General features: G+C 29.2%; 1 protein-coding gene across 5 annotated transcripts; it reads right to left on the reverse strand.

The window, feature by feature from the left end:
• Positions 1 to 235: 235 nt before the first annotated feature.
• Positions 236 to 14,346, reverse strand: LOC131664710 (protein croquemort-like). Of its 5 annotated transcripts, none has more exons than XM_058936006.1 (10): positions 14,191 to 14,346; positions 9,852 to 9,992; positions 6,876 to 7,008; positions 6,650 to 6,801; positions 6,369 to 6,510; positions 6,092 to 6,292; positions 5,804 to 6,015; positions 5,386 to 5,680; positions 5,194 to 5,267; positions 236 to 5,117 (listed from the first exon to the last, which is right to left on the reverse strand). In XM_058936006.1, the coding sequence occupies exons 1-10, from the start codon at positions 14,265 to 14,267 to the stop codon at positions 4,838 to 4,840; spliced, it is 1,707 nt and encodes a 568-aa protein (XP_058791989.1). In that variant the 5' UTR covers positions 14,268 to 14,346; the 3' UTR covers positions 236 to 4,837. The 5 variants fall into 5 exon arrangements, with proteins under 5 accessions (XP_058791989.1, XP_058791993.1, XP_058791990.1 ...); XM_058936010.1 differs by lacking the exon at positions 14,191 to 14,346 and adding an exon at positions 7,397 to 7,541 and having other exon boundaries at positions 9,852 to 9,952; XM_058936007.1 differs by lacking the exon at positions 9,852 to 9,992.
• Positions 14,347 to 17,464: the final 3,118 nt, after the last annotated feature.

The following is a 17,464-nucleotide window of genomic DNA, read 5'->3' on the forward strand; positions in this document are numbered from 1 at the left end:
AGAATCGCAGTGGTAAACTATGCTCGAAGTTGCCATGAACTTGTTGGCTGCGCCCTATCCTACATACTGTAAGATGATGAGTCCTTATAGCCATGTCTCGATTCATTTAGGTCTGACTTTTTTAAATAGCAAATTTTACTCCAAATCATGTATTCTTATTGACTTACCTTATTGGTTATATTATAAAAAGGTACATCACTATCACAAGAGTATAAAAGTAAAAAAATGCTAGTGTTTAAATCCTTTTATTCTCAACAAGATTAATATTGTATAAAAAAGTGCATCGCTTCACAAGAAACAGTTGCAGAACATAAGTATAATAAATCTTGTAAACGTAAGCTTTATACATATGGAAAACCTTTGCAGCATTTAAATTTATATCTTCTATTCTACCGTAAGTCAATTTTATGCCACGTCACTTAAATTTATTGTCTACGGCAAAGTAAGAAATGAAATATACGTAATAGCTGTAACAATTAAGTCGCAACTAAAACTTAAAACCAAATTTTTTTTTTAATAATTTACAAATGTATAAAATTGTAATAGTTTATGGAATCATTCATAGTTCTAACTTTTATATCAAATATTTATGGAAGGGTCCCTAAGTGTACCTCGTCGATATTGATCATTTTGTAACATATTGTAATACTTAAGAAAATTTCACATGTATTTTTTTTAAGTGATAATTCTCTGATTTAAGGGATGTCAATTATCTCTAAAGTTCACCCTAAAACAATTTTTTTAATATCACAAAAACTACTTGGAATTTTTGAATGAAACCGTCATTCCATGTAAAAATATGCTTCTGTAGACATAACTTTTGTACCAAAGGGTTGAAACTCTTATTTTTTCAGGGGTAAATATCAATTTTTTTTCTTTACTTTTCATACAAAATTTATGAAATCAGTTAATTTAGTCTAAAAATACAATTGTTATTAGAAATATAAAAAGTTGAAGATGATATATTTCGGGTTTATTGAAGACAAAATTTTCCTAGGCTTTAATTATCTCTAAAATTATTTTTTTATTTCAGCATTATAGAAATAAAAACTTTCTTTAGTATCATAGAAATAAATACCTTTGGATAACTTTTTAAGATCGTATTTTTTGAGAAAATATTTCATACAAAAGTTGTAGAATTTTATTTAAGGAATTTCTTGATGATTTTGACTTGACCCCAATGTCATTTTGGAGGGTTATTTTTTATTATTTATTATTTCACGATATTTTTTCTAGACAGTAAAACTTATAGAGGTACATACACACACACAAGGTGGTAGTACATAATAAATACAACAAAACAATGTAAAAAAAGAAAAAGAAAAAACAAAAGCACATAAATTGTTGCACAATCGCAATTTATTTCAGTAAACCTTTTCTTTGTAAATCTTTGTAAATCTTTTAAGATTCTTGAATGAAATCCTACGACTTTTGACTGAACCATTTTCTTGGAAAATAAGATCTTGAAAGCTATTTAAGGTTTGGGTATTTTTATTTCCTAAAATATTAATGAAAAAAATGATTAGAGGCAAAATAACTCTAGGAACATTTTTCCTTCAAAAACCCCGAAACATGTCAACTTTAATTTTTTATATTTCTGATATTATGCATGATGCGAGGCCAGGAAAGATTGAAATTCAATCTTCCCAGGTCTCGTAACATGTAAATACGTTTTGCAGGACCACGCTAAAAATACTTCCACTTTTACAGGCACAAGAGTGATCGTCGATTGGGGATAGCCCGTCGGAATTCCGATGTGTAAAATTTCTGAAAAAAAAATTAGGGAATTTCATGAACCGCACGCGGAATATCTTCCCTTTAAACAAGCATATTGTAACCACGTCAGATCAGACTTGCGTAAAAGAGGGCGCAAGAAAATTTTTGTTTTATTGGGCCGCGATGAGTGGTACTTCAAGGACCTGTAACCGAAGGACGTCGCATTGATAAATTTCTTTTTCAAGTTATTTGAGTAAGTATTTACTTTTCCGAGGCCTCGTAACATGCAAATATATATTAGAAAACCTAATTCGAATCTTTTAACGCTGAGGCCCAGCAATACGCATAATCGTGTTGCTAGCTACCTGAAGGTCCTATATGCGTATCACAGGACCAGATATTTGTATTTCCATTTTGTCTTTTTTTAGATTAAACTAGCTAATTTTATAAATTTCGTGTAAAGAAAAGAAAAAATTTATATTTACCCCTGGAAAAAAAGGAGTTATAATCCTTTGGTACCAAAGTTGTGTCTACAGTGGCGTAATTTTATACGGAATATTTCGACTTTGATTTCATTCAAAAAGTCTAAGTAGTTTTTGAGATATTAAAAAGACTGTTTTGAGCAGTTAACTTTAGGGGTGAATCTTAATATTGAATATTATCTTGAATATTACAACATAATAAAAATCGGTGAGGTACACGTGGGGACCTTTTCTTGTTAATTTTATTAAGCAATAAAATAAATGTTAGCATTACAGTTGGTTCATATATGTCTATAAATATATATTATAGGCTTTTGGTAGAAGCCGGTATACTATTGGAAAATTGAAGGATGCACCATTGAAATGACCCTTGGTTCTTTCATCTACTTTGTTTTGTTCAGTCGGACGATTGTCGACAATAGAAAGACCGATTATTTTAAATCAAGCAGTTAGTCTGAATAAAACTTACAAACAAGTATCAGAATATAATTCATTTAAACAAAATAAAAATTTTTGTCACCCTTCATCATATAATAATCATAACACTAGTGATCGATACGGAAGGTCATTCTCCGATTTATGTGCAAAAAAACGAGAGACCAATATATGACAAGGTAGTACATCGCTATTAACAATTTGTAACGTAATTTTTTGAATGTAGACTTATCCTGAGGAGGCTGATAAAGAGATCAGCAAAATGTTGAATAATAATATCAGTGATTAAATAAATTCTGAGAATCCCCGGTAGCATAGTGGTAAGTGCACCCAATTAATTTTCAAATGTCAATAAATTCTAAGAATGACCGTCCCTATTAATTGCTAGTGGAAATAATAATTTTGATTCGTTTTGATTATTGGAAAACTAACTATTGTAGATTTGACGTGTACTTCGAAAGAACCCACTAATATTTAAATTATTATTCATGACATTGCACAAATTAATTGTGACTGGAGATGTTATCGAATATTAACCCGATAAATAATAATAAATAGTCATTATAATTAATAATACACATATTTATAACTTATTACAATTCCTTGGAAAATGAACTGATTGCACGATTTAAAATGATTAGCTTTTCAACTCCCGGCATTCGACTGACAGTCTGAATCATGCTTGGTAGATGGAAGTACGGTGATTGTAATGATTTACTCTGTCATTTTTCGGCAATATATCAATTGCCTATGACATATGTATAAGTAATGGGTTGGGTAATCTTTACTACAAAGTTTAATCAGGAATAAGAACCGCAATGCCAAGAAAAATATAAATTACTAGATCAGTGCGATAAAAGTATGTACTGTGAATCAATTTCGGCTCTAATATGGTGCAATAGTTTTTTTCATAAAGATTTCTGACAATGAATTTCTAAAGTATAATTGGCTTTTTGTTTCCAATATTTAGCCTTTTTAATTTTGTGATATTTTTTGTTATCAAGTTAATTTTAAAAGAAATTGCTGCAGTGAATAAAATTGATCGATGGTATTTTCATTACATTAATCTACCGATATAAATCGCTTTCTCGGCATTGTAATGCATATTCGAGATTTATAAGATATTGGAAGCTAGATATAGAAATGGAAGGTCTTTAATTTTCTTAAAAAATAAGTTGAAGGTTTGATATTATTTACATATATGTACAATTGCAATACCAAAACCTTTTACCTAAAAATAACATCCAATTTCTGTTTAAACTGAACGAGCGTGATATAAAGCTACGAAAAGTTCAACGATAATTATTCTTTACTTTTTTCAATAAGATAACTATAGGTGCATTAATCACACTCATCTAAACATTTGATTGAGAAGTTTTGGTAATACCTTATTTTTTTGGCTATACAATAACTACTAAAAATTTACATTTTATTTACAGAATAGATAAAAACTATTTGTAAGTTCATACACGCTGAGTAGAATGCCTTTTAACTTTCGATTATAACGAATTTACCATTGTTAAATATTTCTTCTAAAATTTTCCAATGAAATTTGAGAAGCAATTGATAATAGTTTTTTAAATAACATACTATAAAGGGTCAAAAATCCGAACGCAAAATATTAATTTATTTTGCACAGTCCGACAAATTTTGTCATAACAATATTGTTTCACGATAAATGTAATATTATCGAATAAATTTTCTAATATATATAATTGAACTTTTTTAAAATATATCAACAAAAATACGATTGATGCAGAAATAAGCCATTGATTAAATTAGCATGCCGCAATATTATATTTACTTTAATAGACATATTATTTTAACGAGATTTATATTTTTAATGTGAAATTTTTAAATTCATTAGTCAGTACTTTTAATAATGAATAATTGTAGAAATCTTTAAAAACTTATTTCAAAGACTACACCGATGTGGAGAACAAATTATTATTTCTTGTGCACAAAGCCAGATAAGCATTTTCAGTGATAAGTATGTAGTTGAGTTTATGCACCAAAATTAAGAGTAAAAAAACTTACTTCAAACATTTTGAAGAGTTACGAGGCACTTTATAAATTTACAAAATCTTTCAAATGTGAGCAGATACTTTAAGCTTATACTCTCACACTTTCATTTATAATTCCATTAATATCTAATATGAGAAACTTATAAGGTGCTTTTCACTATTATCTATTCATTATTATATCTATTCTTCATTATTTACAGCTGCATCAAGGTCTTTATCTTTGCTAGAATTTTTTGATAAAAGATGTTTTTGGTCATCTTCTTTCTTTTGCCGAAAGAATAAAAAGGCAGATATAACTATTAAAAGTATCCCTAATATTGCTACAGAAATGCTGACTCCACTTCCAAGAGGAGGAAGTACAAGAAGCAATTTAACTTGACTAGCATATTCAGATGTTAAATTAACCTCTTGTGTAAACCACAACATAGGAACATACATTTTTGGAAGATCTTTAAAGAGTCTGTAATCAATAGGTCATATATTATGTCCTTAGCATCTTACATTTCTGATCAAATAATACTAATAAGATCACTTACTTGAAACCATATTCTGGTTCTACCAAAAAATTAACTTGTAAAGCAGCTCGTACTTGTAGTGGGACACCAGTATCCTTTAAAATTAAGTAATAAAAATATATTTCATTATATGATTTTAAGAATTTCAGCATTTAACTTAAGAATTTAAGCATTTAATTTAAGAATTTAAATATTTGTATTGTTCTTGCTTACTGGTTGTACAATTAATCTGAACTCATGTTTTTCTTTCTGCGGATTCATTCCACTTATATTTTGTAGATAACTTTTATCAGCTAGATAAAAATGGGGTAGACTGACAAATGCTGGTGCCCCCCATTTGCAAAGTGATACATTCAATGTACCACTAGGTTGGCATTGACTATCTTCGCAGTAACATTTTCTAGATGGTACTTTATCACCATTATCAAACATTTCTGCATCTGATATATATTTATTTCCAGTAAGACCTAACCACTCATTTGTACCATCTGCTTTTAAAGTTAAAGTTCTGAAAATGAAAATAATTTTGTTTACGATACAACGTTTAATATCCAATTTAACATACAATAGATTCAATAAATTTAATGACATTCTTTTTTTACTTTTATTGTATATATGCGTTATCACTTACGTGCAAACGTCAGGAGAAAATACTGAAACAGTTTTATTATCAGGTAGTGGAGGCCACAAATCTCCATTTGTACCTTTTATTGGCCCGCAACTTTTTGGATGATAAGTAGAACGGTTATTAAATTGCCACTCTTTAATCATTCCTAATTCATTTATATTTTTTGATCCTGTTAACATGTTGAAAGTTCCATCATATGTCTTAGAATCATTACGCTAAAAGGAGACAAATTTGTTACATAACAAAATTACTTATTGACATGATTACAAAATAAACTTTGTAATTACTGACCGCATAAAACCATGCAAACTTTTCATAAGGTATAGTTGTTAACTTATACTTAACAGCATATTTGAGTAATTTGTCTTCATAACCATCAAACAAAATTGTTTTTACTGATGCAGTTAAAGTTATACCTTCAACTTCCTTTAATATCAAATTTATTAGCTTTTTAAGATGATCTTCTGCATTCCTAAGTGTATATGCCATTGTCTAAAACAAAATTGCTGCATCAATATTTTTCAAAATACAATATTTTCTGAAACAAATTATATCAAATTTTTCTTACAATGGTAATAGGATTCATGTTTGTTACTTGGTCGCTTAGTGATCCAGTGGACATTGTTGGTTCAAAATGCCAATTTTTTCTCTGTTGAAACGTGACAGTACCATTTTCATTCCATGCTTTGACCACTTTATAATCTATTTCCCTGATAATGAAATAAGCATTGTAAATAAAATAATGAGATGAGAAAAAAAAATCATATTATTTGAACAAATACTCAATATTATTAGTATATTACTGATATCACATTGAAATTTATGGTTTTTACATCTGTTGGTAATTACCTAAATACGTAGGGTCCTAATTGCTCAAAGTGTGGCGTTTCATACAGTTTATCATGATTTGTCCAATTGTAAAGATAAATATTCAAATACATTGGCACTGGAGTTGCATTCCACATTTTATAATTGATTGATTCAGGTGATAAAGTAAATTGCTGGAAAAGGTGAATTCATTGATATTTTGTATATATAGAACAATGATTCTGATAAACTTTTAATAAAATGATACCTTATGAATAATATCACGAAATATCGAAGGCCAAAGAACTGCACAGGTAACTCCAAATGCCAAACAGAAGAAAGACACTATTAGCATAATGCCTACTTTTTTCTTAATTTTCACCATTTTTTCACTTGGTAATCTGTAAATATTTATATTAATTAATTGATGATACCTTCTTCATACTGATTAGAAAGTTTTATCTCTACGGCGATAATTTATTTTTTCACTAAATATGACAGAAATTTTGAGCTTAATGTTCGAATCAACAGGAATATACAATAAACGTGTTATCGCGTTAGTTTTCGTGAATTTTTCCAATACTCAGAAATTCAATATTATTTTATACACACATGCGATTGTTCCTCATCGATATTGCATCAGAAAATATTTTGATTATTCACCTATCCTTTATATATGTTGCGCAACAATGGATTAATAAGAACATGTATAATAACTTTTTACTACGAATTGCTCATTTTACAAGATTAGTTACAGTTGAAGTTATTTAAATTGACTGATATATATACATTAGCACAAAAACAGCTGATTGACGATCACGGTGGACGATAGAAAGATAGACCGACTAATGCTAAGAGAACGTGCCCGTAAAGTAAGCTTTGAGTCGGCGACTTCTAGGTGGCGCCAGGTTAAATGAATACCCACAGCTCACACCTATAACAAGAAGAAAGTTCTGTGAACCACGCTATGTCGGTAACACACTCGCGCAACGTTTATTGAATATGTAATCATTTTCAGTGCTAAAACAATAATTTTTACTGCTTAATCAACTATGTTAATATTCATATCATCAATTTAAAGTTCTAACTTTTTATTTTTTTCTCAATTGAGGCGAATAAACGTTACATTGAACTAACCAACTATATATTTTACTAATTATAATGCAGGAAATCTTGATACGTACAATGTCAATAATTCAAAACCGGGTGTGTTATAAAATCCCAACTGCTTAATTCTAAGTTTAAAGGTAAATTTTGTTCCGTTGGCAGTTTTACGTTCTATTTTATTTTTGTAACTTAGATCACTCAAATATTTCGATCTTACATATTGTAAAACAAGATCTGATCCGATAGAAATTAACTTTCAATTATTACGGGTTAAAAAATTATAGAGCAAAAAATATAAAGCAGTTGGTTTCTCATATAGATATCGTGAACAAAAGAAAATTCCATAGAAATGCCACTTATGAGATATGGAAGTTTATAGTTTTGGCAATAGAATAAGCTCACTCGTGTCTTCTTATCGTAAATATAAGCGTATTTGCAGATAATTTAAAATTATTTATATTAAGAATACGATTACCTTAGTTCAGATTATCTAGGCTTTAATTCGAAAAGATTAAGTTTCCGCTGATATTAATAAATAAAAAAATATTTAAAAAAACAATAGTAATAATTAACAGTAACTACAGGCAATCTTATTACTGTATTTTTTTTAAATCGATGTCTTTTAAACTGCACGGATAAATAAATAATTAAATTTTAATATTTTATGGCAATAATAAAAAAAATAATTACTCAATTTCATTAGATATGAAATCATTTTATAGGTATTTTTAGAGTTAAAAAGCTGTATAAATAACTTCCTCTTTGCATATTAAGCTTCACTAGCAAAATTCGAATAAAATATTTATTCATATTTATTCTTAATCATTATTTATTTCATTTATACTTATTTAGTGCCATATACCCCATCTTACCGCCGAATATTTTCTGTGTTTAGAATTAATATTGATATTTTAAATCATCATTTGTTATTTTTTCTCCTAATATATAATTTTGAATATTCTTTGTTTTTCAAAATGATACATTTTTAAGTTATCTACCTATATAATTAAAAAACATTGCTACATTATCTGTTAATTTTATTCATTCAAACTGTACATAAATAATATAAAAAATTATAATAATATTTATATGAAAAAATATCATCCAAATAAAGTTATTGCAAAGAAAATATGGTTTTACACATACATACATGGAAATCAGTCAAATAAATCAACTTATTAATAAAAACTGATGATATCTAACAAGTTATATGACAATTCTATAATGTGATGTGTAAATCAATTCTTACAGCCATAGTTGAGCGAGTAGAAAAGGTATAAAAAATATAATTAATGAATCGAAGATAATGTTCGCTATTTTAATTCTGATATAAACAATATGGATTGTCTGTATAAAAATCCGAGCTGATTCGATGATTGCTTTCCTTAACTTTTCTTATTATACAATTTTGTTACCACTTTATGTTCAGATTCGTAAACAAAGAGGAATATATTGTAGCTTCAAACTTACTCAACAATATAGAAAACAAGTAGGCTGAGAAAAGTTTCAAATAAAGCTAGGGTAAATTTCTTTTTAAATTTTGTAAATCTTTTTATGTATATTCGTTATTCTGCGATAATTACATAGAAAAACTTGATTTTGCAATTCAGAATTTTTTATTCTACCGACACTGAAAATAAAAAATTAAGATAATTAAAAGATATCACTCTACCAAACACATTAATGGTCACAGAATTATTAATTATTAACTTTAAATTTATGATATGAATGACAACAATGTTGACTGAGCAGTAAGAATGACTGTTTTAGCATTAAAAATGATAAAATATTTAATAAACGTTCCACAAGTATGATGATCGTTACCGACTGGGAATTTGATTTGACGCGTTACAGTAGTGTGTTTGTGTGAACATTCACCGCTTTCAGCATGGCTCATACACATTAATTCATCTTGTTATAAGTCTGATCTGAGCCGTGGGTACTCATTTAACCTACCGCCACTTAGTGAATGACGATAATAACAAATGTAACTGTTCAAAGAATTCATCTATTCTATTCTATACTTATTGTAGCGTACGGATCTCAATGTAAAGAACAAAATCTGACGGAAAAATTCAAATTTGAAGTACCGCAAGTGAATAATTGATATGTCAAGTTTTTTAATATGATATCTTACTGCTTTTCGTTACTTGTTGATCCTGATTGGAAATCGTTCTGGGCTTTTGATTCCACGGATTTAATAGAGTCTATGTACTCCTTTGGATGCTCAGTTTGTTTTCCAGGCGTAATATTTGTTTCAATATGCTTCGGGTAATCTCTGCAATATTTTCAAATGATTAAGATTTTTTAAATTATCTTGATTAAAGATATTTTATTATTATGCTTGTAAAAAATGTTATTTTTGCTTTTGTATTCTTGAAGTTATAGTTGAATATTGCACGTGCGTTAAAGGAATGCCATAATTCTTTTTTATCAACTTTCTTGGAGGCATATTTTGTTTTTCCCAAAATAACGATCGGAGAACGTTCATATTCCGGTTAATAATTGATTGTTAGATATTAAAGCGAAGTACGATAAATTCGATGATAAAATCGATAAAAATTGTTTATTTCCACAGCAGCATTGTATGGTGACTGTTTATTTTTCTCAGATAAAATTATTAATCCAATTTTCTTTTAGAAATATAAGTTTTATTAATTTTATCAACAAGTCAACCATACATCATTTTATTTTCTAATAATCAACTAATTATTAACTGAAGTATGAACGTCCTCCGATGCGTATATATTGTAAGAGGAAATAAGACCCCAAGAAAAAGTCGGCAAACAGAGGCATCTTCTTAAGTAAATTGTACACCTATCAAAATTTTGATCTGGATCACTTGATAAATTTTTATTATATCAAACAATGCCGATATAACTTGAAATATTTATAACAGATTAAAATCACATTTCAGCGATCTGGATTTGAAAGAAAATAATATTTGCGATATAAGGCGTTGAAAAAAAAAGAGTTGGTTTATTCACTAATTAATTCAGGGGATCTGGTGTAAAACAGTTAAAATTATAATTGTTTTTTTACTATGGTACAGAAATTATTTAATAAAGTTATCATCATAAATATTTTTCATCTTTAAGTATAATTCTTTATATTCTTTAAGTATAAAATGTTTTGATTTTCTTTTTTTAGCGGTGGTTCTATTGACAAGTGCTTAACTTCGGGTAGCCGCGTGATTAAAAAAATACTTTTTGTATTCTACTAGCTCGTTATAACAAATTTGATGGATCGAAGCAAAAATATTTAGAAGTACTCCTCATAATATCTAGTTTCTCATAGTCTTTTACCGAATTCGATATCAAATTTTGTTTGTCTACAAAAAATTATGCTAAAACTCGTAACTTTGATCAAGAAAAGTCTGTTACAAATTTTGGAAAATCAAAAATTTGTTCATGCCTCATTATTTGCTAAGGCCTTGAGAGTACGTGCATCAGTTTATAGGCCTTAATACGCATTAAAAAAAATTCTAAAAGATATACCAGTACTTTTTAGCAACATTTTCGTTAATAACATAAAAAAAAGCCATGGCGACTTATAATTTTGAATATGGCAATCACTTCAAAATTGTATTAGCTTTGTTGTGTCAAAGTTCCGTAATGTTTTTCTTTCCATATTAAAATTCAATGAGAAATAGATAATTATAGTTTTCAATGTGTTTTTTCACGAGACCTAGATTTTTCATTTTATTTTCCAAAAATAATTTAGAAAGAAACTGAAGAACATTACCAATCTTTAACAAAATGAGGCTCATTAAATTTTAAGCCAATTGCTGTATTCAAAATTATAGGTTGTCGTGAATTTTTTTACATTATTAACAAACATATTGCTAAAAAGTGCAAAACATCGTCGTCGCGACACCATGCTGATTTACTAAATAGCTTCTAGAATTTTTGTCTAATGAGTAATAAGACCTATAAACTGATATATGTCTTTTCGAGACCTTATATAATAATATAGCATAAACAAATTTTTAATTTTTGAAAATTCACAACAAATTTACAAATTTTAGCAATTTTCAGGTTATAATTTTTTGTAGACAAACAAAAGTAAAAATCAAATCCTGTCAAAGATTATGAGAAACTAGATAATATAAGGAGTACTTCCAAATTTTTTCGCTTCGATGCATCAATAACTTATTTATAGCGAACAAGTAGAAGACAAAAAGTATTATTTTAATCGTGCGGTTACCCGAAGTTGAGCACTTGGTAATAAAACCACATCGCTCACTGTATCGCATCTAATGATCGCTCGATGCATTTTCAAAAGGATTCTTAAAGAAAAAATGTCAAGGAACCCAATAAAAAAAGAATTTTTTAAATAAAAATAACACTTTTTGAGATATGGCCAATTGTTTAAAAAAATGTTAATGACTTTCGGAACAATTGATATTAAACTATTATTCGCTTAATATCTTCGAAGTACACCCTTTTATGCGTAATTAAAAAAAATCGTTTCTCTAACTTAAATGGTTGTGGAGATATACATTTTTGAAAATTTTTTCAAAAATTTTCAATTGTTTATAACTTTTGATATAATTATTATAATGATCTAAGAATCCATACTTAAATATACTACCATATAGGCAACATGTAGACCAAGTATCAAATCCGAAATCTACCCCTGAAAAGTTGATCGTCATAGTCTGGAATGTGCCATATATGAATGAGATTTATTATTATATTGCAATTTATTTTTCTATACTAATTGCACAGTTAATATAATATATGATTTGAAGTTATATAATAATGTTAATGAAGTTTTAATATTCTTCAAAATCAACTGGTGAACTATTGAGTTTCTGCTTTGATTGACGTAAGTATTTATTAGAAATGATAACGTTTTTACAATTTCTTAAAATACGTGTATTTTGAGATAACAAGTATAACAGTATATAACAAGCACGATCAAATATTAATAACTTAGCTATTTTAATGCGTGTTTGATAAGTTATTTTTTACTAGAGTTAATCTCTAGTGAAAATAAATCTGGTAATTTAATAAATCAACAATTCAGTAGTATAAAAAAATTATCGATTTATCGAGATATCAATTGTGATTATAAATTTATCAATAATTTTCGTTTTATTATCTGAGTATCACAGTGTAACTACAAATTATATCCTTGAATTAGATATATATTGGTTATATTGAATAGAATAATGTAAATTAAATTAAATTAAATGATCCAGAAAATGTTACAAAATTTGTATATTAATCCAAGGTAAACCTCCTACTCAAATATCGTTCGACAGATTAATTTGTTTTATTTTATAAAAACTTCCTTCATTTATCAAACTTTGAGAATAATTATTTTATGGAAATAAAAATACGAAACGTATTTGCTGTCTAGTTCAATATATATTTTTAAACATTTTTTTAAAGAGTGTGGCTCATTTTTTAATTATTAATTTGACTAGAATTTTAAGTAATTTTATTACATAAAAATATAATAGAAATAGTAGCTATCCCATTAAAAATTAGATTTTTCTACAATTGCAGAGTGCTTTCATGAAGCCAGTAAAACTGGGTGGCTATTGTGTAAATAACATAACTCCTAATTAATGTAGAATTTTCATAGTATCATTTAATGAAAGCTGAGATTAAATCTTTTCGAGACAAAAAGAAAAATTATTCAAAGTATTGATCCACGTACGGAATAACTATGCTTTATTATTTCCGGTATATCTTGATTTTAGATTTGACGATTACACTTCTAATTTAACAACTACATACACCCATACAGACACACACACACACAAATTAATTTTCACTAGACTAGTCAATTATGGTCACTCCTGGAAATGACAGTGACCATGAAAAGAAGCCTTTTTAAGTTATATTTCATTGTTGAATATACAAATAGTCGTAGGTACTGTTAAATGTGTAAAAGTAGTCGTAGCTTCGTCTTGATGATGAAAATCGATAGACTGCGTGTTAAATTTTTAGTAGATCGAGCACTATCGGATAATCCACACCAACGTTTCGTGATTTATTCTGACGCGGACATGATGCCGCGTGTTTTGATAGATATATACGAGCGATCACCATTGCGCAAGTGAATATTAGTCAATTTTTAGATATGCATATCGAGAGACATATATGTCTATAGGTATTATCTAGACTTATTTGAGCAAGATGGCATAGCACCTCGACGTGTCTGGTCTTTTAAATTAGAAACTGACGGTCGCGAAACTCAACAGGTTGTATAGCGCACGAATAGCAAGTATTTAGTAATATGCTGTCTGTCTAGCAAGCACTGCAATTTCTCGAGGTACTCTTATAGTTTGAAAAGTGAAAGTCAGAGAGCAGACGCATGACGTATAAGCGCATCAAAAAGACAGTTGCAATTAGAACGGGATCAAAATTAGGAGTGTGTCGTCGTCGTCTTTAAGGGCTGATGGCGTTGAAGAATGCAAGAGCAGAAAAAAAATCGGGCGAAAGCAAAGGAAAAGAGCTTACACGAGGTCGTTGCGTTCGTGGCCGTTGGCCGGATGCTCAAGAGTAGCCAGCTCGACGCAGTTGCTCTGTTGCTGCATCCTTGTTCGATGGCGCGGCGAGGCGATGTGTTTTCGGAGAGCGCGCGCGGGCGCAACACGTGCACGTGTCGAGGCGTGCTCCGAAGTGAACGAAACTGATGACGAAAGGAGCCAACGCGATACACTTAAATATTATGGCAGAGCGCCGCTCGCGTGAGACAGCGACAGAGAGCGCAAGCATTTAGCTTGGACTCTAGCGCCAGCCAGTTTATCGTGCGAAGGCAGTACGCGGCTCGCTCAGCGATAATCACTAGCCTAACTCTGTTTACGAGAACCGTGGAGGGGAAAAAGATGCAGACAGACGATCAGCCGCCAGGGAGAACCGCTTTACTTTCTTTTCTTCGTTCCTCGTTTCACCGAGCGATGCATGCAATCCTCCCCTGTTTTGCGCTGTCTTCGCTCTCTCGGGCGCGCACTTCTGTTGATGTGCAAGATCGCGCAAAATAAAGAATTGCTGATGCTCATATCACAATGCGCCCACTCGTCAAGATTATTCGCGTTATGGCAATTAAATCACATTTTCGTTTACTTTCGCGTCCGCGAGATTAATTTTTATTTGCCAAGTTTTCCAGTTACGCTTTTCAATTGCCATTCGCGCTAGAAGGTTTTTTCATTCGCAGATGAATTAAAAATCATTGACGTAGGAGCGCCTGCATTGATTAACGGTTTTTTCTTGCTGTCAAGTGCAGTCGCATTTCTGACGCAGAATATACTCATGGAGAGGAAAGAATGTCAAAAATACTAAATCATCGATGACCGATTAGAAGCGAGATAGTAATCAAGTCGAAAATCAAACCTTTATTTGAGATACACACAATTCAAGCGCCTTTTAATTGAGTGGGAGACTTCAAAAATATACAAACCGGAATGATTTCTCAAACATTCGAAGCTACAAAAGCAATTGAGATCAATGGAAATGATCCGACAGATTGATTGTTTTCACCAGCAGATGTTAATGATGTACGGTTCAAACAGATTTGCTTTTTCTGTCCTTGGCTCAAATTTTGTTTCTTTAAATATCTATAAATCACGATCAATCGTCGTAAATCTATTTATCCTTATACTGAAAACTATATTTCCACAACGGTAACTTTTAGTTGTAAATAGACAATATAACATTAAAATTACTTACAATTAAAATAATAAAAATAAAAGGTAGTGATGGAAATCTGTTTGTTTGGAAATATCTTTTATCAATTTCTCGCGCGAGAAAAATCAAGATGCATGGTGAACGCACGTTCAAATATTTCGGTAGTCTTATCCGTAGACAAGATTAATTAAATATCTACATTATTGGAAGTCACTTTTTAGATAAGATTGCGCAATCATGGAAATAATCGGATACAAATTCTTGTTGAGTTGAGACGAATGTAATATCAAGCCAATTATTGTATTACAAAGTTAAGCAGTCTCACCTTTCTCTGGAATAACCCTGAAATCCCTCGCATTTTATGTAAAATAATTGTAAGTGTGGCATAAAATACGTTATATTTATTATTTTGTTTAAATAAAAAAATAGTTTTACGGAATCATAACTCGGAAGCACCGAAGTGTTATCTAATAAACATCAGATTATGCTGCACGGCCATAATGCCTTTGTATAATAAGAATAATCAAATATATTTTAAAATGTCATTACTAATGCTACAAAATACTATCTGTTACGCATATTGATAGATAGTTTCGTATAAAAATTTTTCTTTTTCAAAAAATTCATCATATTAATTTAATATTGATTATACTTTGCATAGGTACGTAAGTATTTTCGAGAAATGATACTGATCTTTCTCTTGATTCATTTCTATACAATGTATGTGTCCTCACTCTTGAGTTTTTAATGATTAATTGTAAACGATATGTGTAAATGAGATTGGACAAACGTGAGATGAGTAATAAATGCAAAAAGAAAAAAATATATGTATATATTTATGCATACATCTACAATAACGCATTTGAATAACTTATTTTGAAGGATACGACGATTCAGGGAATTTTATCAAGTGCAAACATCATAGCATTGTGTACGAGAAATTATGAGAATTCTTACTAATTCAACAACGTTAAAGTAATATGAACATTTTAAGAAAGAAGTGTTTTAAGGGGAAATCAAGTATCTGCTTGAACATTGACCACATTGTATGATAATAAGATTGTACTTTCTCAAATGAAAGATAATGAACGATAGCATTTGTGATCGATTATGACATTTCTTTGAAGGTCGCTTAGGTATTGTATACGTTTTGGCAAGTATATATATAATCAGATTGAAGGTATAGAAAATGTCATTCGTATTAAAAATATATAAGATTACAAATTATTATAAAATTTATATTTCCATAATCATAGGCTATTTTCGTGAAATTTTGAGTAAAAAAATTGTTTGAAAAGGTGGAACTGTTCAAAAGTTATAAGAACAAAATTCTACGTAAACACTTATAAATAAAAAGTGTATTTTTTGATCTGATTCATTTTTTTGATTGATTGGACTGTAACGTTATTTCATTTTTATCTATAAATAGTTTATTTGCAGTTCACGTGGAATTGATTATTCTTAGAACTCACAGATCATAAATTAAAAAATCTGGATAAAATAAACCACAAGTGTTTTTTCAAATTCAAATACAAAATGTTAACTTGAAAATTCATTGAGCACGCAATATCTGTACTGGCTCTTCTAAATTGTTCATGCTATTTTATTATTTATTTCCCTGTATGGTGTGCACGTCATAACGATTAAATAACGATTTTAGATTACAATTAGTAACTTTATAGCTGAATGCAGTGTGTATAATGGCAATTTTTTATAAGCTTCCATATAATGTTATTAATCTTCTTTCGAAATCAATGACGAAAATTATTTAAGATTAGTATTGTTTATTTTTCATAATAAATGTTATTTTTATTGTGTTGTCCAAGCAATGATCGATAACATTATTTCAATTTCAAAACAAAGATTAATAAAATTATTTCGTCTAGTACATCAAAATACTTCATAAAAACAATTAATTTATTCATTTTAGTATTTGGATGTTTTTTTGCATTTTAGTTAAGTTATTAAATCTTATAACTATCGAATATGACTTAACTATAAAGTGCTAACATCAGGATTAAAATTATGAATCGATACTAGGTCAAATACTTTATTCGAGTTGCATATCCTTTTCTAAGATTATATCTATTGATACTTATGTTAACAG

Source organism: Phymastichus coffea, unplaced genomic scaffold (assembly GCF_024137745.1).
Source record: "Phymastichus coffea isolate CEN01 unplaced genomic scaffold, Cenicafe_Pcof_1.1 PCOF00045, whole genome shotgun sequence".
In the NCBI taxonomy this organism is placed as follows: Eukaryota; Metazoa; Arthropoda; class Insecta; order Hymenoptera; family Eulophidae; genus Phymastichus; species Phymastichus coffea.

Bases quoted from the DNA above. Each gene is read 5' to 3' on its own strand.
- LOC131664710 (XM_058936006.1), bottom strand. From the start codon at position 14,267: ATGCAGCAACAGAGCAACTGCGTCGAGCTGGCTACTCTTGAGCATCCG. The intron at 6,293-6,368 runs GTAAGAAAAATT...ATTTTGTTTTAG, and splicing joins ACATGAATCCTATTACCATT to ACAATGGCATATACACTTAG. The intron at 5,268-5,385 runs GTAAGCAAGAAC...TTAATTTTAAAG, and splicing joins TCAGATTAATTGTACAACCA to GATACTGGTGTCCCACTACA.